Below are 6,219 nucleotides of genomic sequence, written 5' to 3'. Positions count from 1 at the left end.
TAAAACAGAATACCGAAACATATATTCCACCCATTTACCTACCTTTAAATTGAAATCAGATATTCGAGAAGTACCAATGTCGTTTGATAAAGCTGATTTGAAGTCTTCAAACGTCCAGGTTGAGACTAAGGTGATCTGAGATACTCTAAGAATGGAGAAAATTGTGTTTTGTGAGTTGCCACATGTCCTCCCATTATTGGAGAGGATTTGTGGACACTTGTTCACTCCTTATAAAGCCTTATTTTTTGCCAATGAGAGCAAAGATAGGAGATCATGCTTTTAGGGTTAGAATGAGACACCCTTGACCTAAAAGTTGAGGTGTTTCCACCCTTATATTTCATCTTAGATTAATGTAATGTTATGCTGTCAAATTATGACCATACACTTCTTAGATCAAGACTAGAGCAACCCAGAGGCCTCTCTTGTCACCTTCCTCCTTGAGTTGGCCTCACCTCTCTTGAAGCCATCAAACAACACCTCACCATTACCATAAACACCAAAATCGTGAGCATATCACCTTATGTAACCTTGGACCTTTTTCCCACTCCATTTCCGCACTCATCATCCAAGGAAACACTATCTTCATGCACATCTCTTAATTTTGACCCAACCTAACTAAGGAGGTAGCTATCACAATATTAATTTTTTTTATACAATAACTCACCCAATTTGTCTTTTCTTCAAAAGAACCGCACATGTGACAAACCTTGTGGATTATCGATTGGGCAACATATACCATTACCACACGCTCTGTCTCTAGTTTTTGTGTGTTCTTAGGTATATATTAAGTTGCTAGGAAATCAAAGAAACAAATTATTTTTCCCACATCTTCTTCTTAGGCTTAATACCACGCCTTGGCTTCCTTAACACGTGAGCAGCAATGAATTTAGTATTTGTTCTAGGGTATGCACTTTTCCATTCCAACTCCCTACTCCATTTCTTGTGACAATAATTCAGCCATTCAAAATCTTAAGAACCATACCTTCCATGAAAGAAAAAAGCATATAGAGATTGATTGTCACATTATCAAACAAAAGTTATTAATGGTCTAATACATCTCTTTCATGTTCCTTTTACAAGCCATCCCTTCTGCCTTCCAAACTACTACTTCAAAGTTAGGCTTCATAATCTTCATACTCATCTTAAGAGAGAGTGATGGAAATATCCTTGATGTCTCCTTTTTCGTTCTATTAGTTTTATTAATTGTATTATATTATGATTGATATTGATATCTTGATCTTTTCTCTCCTTTTTTTATATTGATAAAGATGTCTTTAATAGATTAAGTTGCTTGGTTTTTCTCTTTACATTCAAGCATATATCACCTCAATAAAATAACTCTGTTATGATACTTTTAACAAAAGATTTCTTTGCGAGTTTTCCCTCACCTTCATTTTATCATACACACTCACTAAGGAATCAATGAACTTGAAGCAAGAATTAAGTAAACACAAATGTGGTTAACTACTTACAACATTGGTTCAAGTTCCAACCAATGGATGGGACTATGCTGTCTAATGACTCTCTTGATTAAAATGTTCAACATTCATTAGGACAATGTTTCATACCTTTTGGGTCTTTCTTTTCTCATAAATAACCGGAGATTAGCATAAACAAACTAGAATGTAACTCATGTTAATCAATTTATTATATACGATATATCCATTTAAAACAAAAACAAATATAAAGATTCCTTTCCATCAATTTAGGGGGAGCTTAGTCAATGTTAAGTGAAGTATTAGTTGAGACAACTTAAAAAAACTCGTCAGATAACATGTGAATTATAATAATCTAATAATAAATAAAAGTAGTGCATAGCGTATTCTACTTACAAAAGTAGTTCAAACTAGACTTCGTCCAATTTAAAGTAAAAACAATTAATTAATGAAGTTACGTTAAAATAGCAGAAAAAAATTGTAAGATAATAATAAAAATATTAAAACACGAATACTACATTATCTTAAATACATAAAGACTCGCTTCAAAAAAAATTAGACCGAATTTCAGTAAGATTCAAAATCAAGTCTAAAAAAATTAGTGTTTGGTTTCCTGTCAAATCTAATCAAATGTAGATTATGAACACGACTTTTTCACGTCCAATATGTGAATAGAGTTCAAACGTTTGACCAAACATGAAGTCAATCATTAAAGTTTTGTTTATTACGCTGGAATTGAGCCAGCACCCCTTGTCTTGCAAACTCAGCGAATAAGGCATGCACACTGATTTTTCCAATTCACATTACTACAAACATCACAGAAGATGTGAAAATTAAACGCTGCATGCCGTCAAATTACGTTTACACAAATTACGCATAAACAGTGAATATCTGCATGCATAATTATTTTCCCAAACAAAAGGATACACCACACTGCCATTCTCATATCCATTTTAATTTGGGGAGAGAATTATGCATTACCAAAACATGCTTGTTTTGAAGATTCTGCCAGAACGTGCTTAACAACCATCTTCACTCATAAGAAAGCCTTTGATTTGTTCTAGCGCCTGAGAAATACATAGGCACAATAAGTATCAATGATGCAAAATGTAGAAACAATTTTTGCTCTGGGAAATGTTAGTTAGCCCGAGCAAACTAAAATGAAGTTCAGAAGACGGAACAGAAGTGGAAGACCTCCATTGCAATAGCAGTTGGAGATAAATCTGACACATCTCTTTGACCCAGTTTTGCTACCATATCTGTACAAAAGAACATAACTTAATAAAGCAATATGAATTTCCATGCTTTAGCATTTGACAATCTTTAAAGACTAATACCCAGAACTCAAGACCAAAAAAGTTTAGTTGCAGAAGTCAAAAGAGTTTATAAATAGCATTTCCTTTCCATGTTGTATTCACAAGGATTCTGGAAAGAATCACTATTCTTAATTTCATTTTTGAAAAATGGAATAACCATTGCAGACATACTTTCCAAGGAGACCCGAGCGTTGGCATTTGCATACGCTTCACTTCTTTCTTCAAAAAGGGCAGACAAACGCATGAAAGTCTGCAGGTGAATTCCAGATGTAAAACACTAAATTATTTAGTGGGAAAAAAATAGTTGATTCTATTACCCTACTTAGATCGTTGTCATGGAAGAGGAATCATTTACCTTTGTGTATGCATCTCCCGATTCATAGTTTAGAAGTGGGCGAGAATCAGTTCCTACGGCTGTTATTCTCTGAGCCAATGCCTCTACAGGTACATCCAACCAAACACTAATTCCTTGGTGCATATATTTCCTGGCAATCCATATATAAGCATGTGTGAAGCTAAATTGAGAAGAGTTAATGCACAATAGGAGGTAAAACTTTGCTAATTGGTATGTTAATTATTATACCAATTGATGGGCCTCACAACAGCACCTCCACCGGTAGAAATAACATTTCTATGCATCATTGACAGCTTCCGCAATATCTCAGTCTATAACGGTTAAATAAGCAAGGAGAATGAACAGTTAATGAGATAGTTGAACCTGGAGGAAAAACAGAGGAATTCAAAGCACTCCTAAATGTTCTTTTTGTGAGTCAGAAGAATAGTAATTGAGAGATTCATCTGAGATTTGTTCCCACATGTATTCATTAGATAGTAAGCCAACCACTTTAGCTAACACAATATTCAGTGAGCCTAACCATTAGTTATTTAACAGATTAACCAAAATTTAACTTTAGGTTGATATCAGTCAAACTGTTAGAGAAACGATCATGAACTTAGTGATCAAACTAACTGTAGAACTAGAGCAAATACATATGTCTCTCATAGGATTGTTGTTAGGTTTCAACTTCAACACCATTTAAAAGCTTTTGTGGCTAGGGTTGATAACTCATATTGCTAGAGGGCCTGGAGGGGTATGCCACAAAGGGGAGGAGAAGGGGTGCATGGATAGATGAGGTGGGTGTGACTTAAACACGGAGAGGAGTGAGGTAAAATAGGGGAAATTGTGATATGGAAGGGATGAACAGAACTCATTCAGTATACTACATGAGAGGAGTTCCTCTGGGGGTTAAGCTTAGGTTTGAAGTGTTTCTTCTTCCAAGAATCAAGTGCTCATTCTTTCTTTCCATCACTTTACTTGAATAATACAGTACAATATATCACTGTCTTAAAAGGCTTAACGCAGGATTCATGCCCCTGACAGTTTATATTTAATTTCTCTAACACCAAACCGAACTAATTTTATTTTCCAAATTCCAAATTTGCAAGTGTAAATATGTATTATATAAGGAGAGGAGTTAGTATCTGGGATAGGTATTCCATCAAATTAACTGAAAGTGGCTATTCTGTTCATTAATTGGTACTTTAGAATAACTATGATTTCCTTGTTGCAACTTACTTTATAAAGGTGCACGTGCTGTACAGATTAAATTTGGATAGAAGAAAAATGAGTGGATTGCATAGGAAAGAAGAAATAGGAAAGCCTAACACTTCCAAAACCTTAACTAAAGTCCTCTATATACTAAAGAGTGAGGAACACGTAATCTGGAAATATTGTGTTCTTTAACTGACCTCCTTAGTACGAAAAAATGTCTCTCCATAGTGCTTGAATATATCAGCTACAGATGTTCCATCAACCTCCTCCTCCACCAATGCATCACTGTTCTCATAAATGCCAAAAAAGAGATCGTAGAACATGTCCAGTTGAAATTTAATTTATGCTAAAGTCAGATGACATCAATCTGTTATTCAAATGTTCTATGCTTCAGTTACCTTCAATACTGTATTTTTCATTTTGAAAAGAAGAAAGGAGGAGCATTTAACACGCTAACCTATCAAAAAACGCATAAGAAAGCGCTTGTGACAATATCTTCCCCACAGTTGTCTTCCCAGATCCCATCATTCCTGCATCTCAAATTCAAAATATTTTGTACTTGCAATGTAATTAAGCACAAATACTTCTGCAAGAGACTGACCAACAAGATATATACAGCGCCCATTTAAATATGGCTCGATCTCTTGTGATTTACTCTGCAATTTTACGGATTCGAGTCAGATAATGACCAGATGTACTATCACTTAAGATTGCAACATCAGTACACTAAAAGGCCTCAAATCAATCGAAAGTGACGAAGGGTATCGTGCTATATACCTTCAAAATAAATTTTTCATCAACAGGAGCATGAAATGTTTCAGATTCCAATGTCCTCGCTACAGGAGTAAAATTTGAAAATTTATGTTAGCACTGGCAACACTTGTTCATAACATCTACAAACCTGATATAGGTCAAACACATGCCTTCCCTTAAATATCAGCTGAGATGTAATCAGTAGTAAGTAATTCAAATTTTGATTTGCAAAATGACCAGTCCAAATTATAGAATTCCTTTCTGTAGTCAGTCACACTAAATATCAAAGAGCAAGAGTGCAATCCTCGTTTGAAACACTAATGTATTAATTAATTTTGATTTGTACAAATTGACATTATCATTATACTATTTTGACAGTGACTGGCACGAATAACATACAAAACAGATATACACGTAAGTTTGAAGGCTAAAGGCAGAAAGAAAAAATGGCATTCGTACAAATAGTCAAAGTGTGAATGGTTTCCACAACAACCTGGAATATTGTTATGCGAACATGCAACCACCAAAGATTTTGTCCTTCGCAGTATCTTTGTTGAAGGTCTTGGTGGGTGAAACGTTGACGAAACAAAAAGCTGTTTCTTAAATCCACCAAACCTTCTGAGAGAGTCATTTGGCCCTGTTCTCTCAGGCTTCGTGGAACGCTTCATTGTTGAAAACTGAAAGGCTTGAACCGCTTTAGCTTCCATGGCGCTTCAGCGTGAAACTGTGGAATTCATGAGTAAACTAGACAGTGATTGTACAATAAAAAAATGGTGTCGGCCGACTCGAATAATGAAGAGCCACTTTTTGTATTGGCAACTATGGCACACTCACACTTTAATAAAATTCATGTCTCCATGATTCAAAGTGGACCAAACAAATTTTGGAGCAAGACGACAAAAATTAGTGATAAAATACGTAAGTGAACCTCGAACCAATGGTTGGTAATTAAATACACATGAATTACAGATTAGATATCATAGTAATAATTCGTCTTGTTCTTATAACCTTCATAAATATTTACCAGATAAATGAGCTTATTCACTTTAAAGGTGGATGTAACCAAGGTTATTCATATGTTATTTGAATTTAAGCAATAGTTTCGATTAAAATTTCAAGTTTTTTTTTTTTTTTTTTTTGGGGGGTGGGATTGGAACTTGGT

The 6,219-nt window shown here is 34.9% G+C and overlaps 1 protein-coding gene across 1 annotated transcript; it reads right to left on the bottom strand.

The window, feature by feature from the left end:
- Positions 1–2,133: 2,133 nt before the first annotated feature.
- LOC124820678 (shikimate kinase 1, chloroplastic-like) lies at positions 2,134–5,875 on the bottom strand. The gene is made up of 10 exons (XM_047292420.2): positions 5,551–5,875; positions 5,082–5,140; positions 4,906–4,960; positions 4,762–4,834; positions 4,502–4,589; positions 3,336–3,418; positions 3,108–3,237; positions 2,924–3,002; positions 2,631–2,695; positions 2,134–2,503 (listed from the first exon to the last, which is right to left on the bottom strand). The coding sequence occupies exons 1-10, from the start codon at positions 5,762–5,764 to the stop codon at positions 2,456–2,458; spliced, it is 894 nt and encodes a 297-aa protein (XP_047148376.1). The 5' UTR covers positions 5,765–5,875; the 3' UTR covers positions 2,134–2,455.
- Between the last annotated feature and the right edge of the window lie 344 nt (positions 5,876–6,219).

Source organism: Vigna umbellata, chromosome 2, assembly GCF_029865625.1.
Source record: "Vigna umbellata cultivar VRB3 chromosome 2, Vumbellata_1.0, whole genome shotgun sequence".
In the NCBI taxonomy this organism is placed as follows: Eukaryota; Viridiplantae; Streptophyta; class Magnoliopsida; order Fabales; family Fabaceae; genus Vigna; species Vigna umbellata.
The sequence above is the reverse complement of the archived record's forward strand: the minus strand, read 5'-3'. Positions and strand labels throughout refer to the sequence as shown.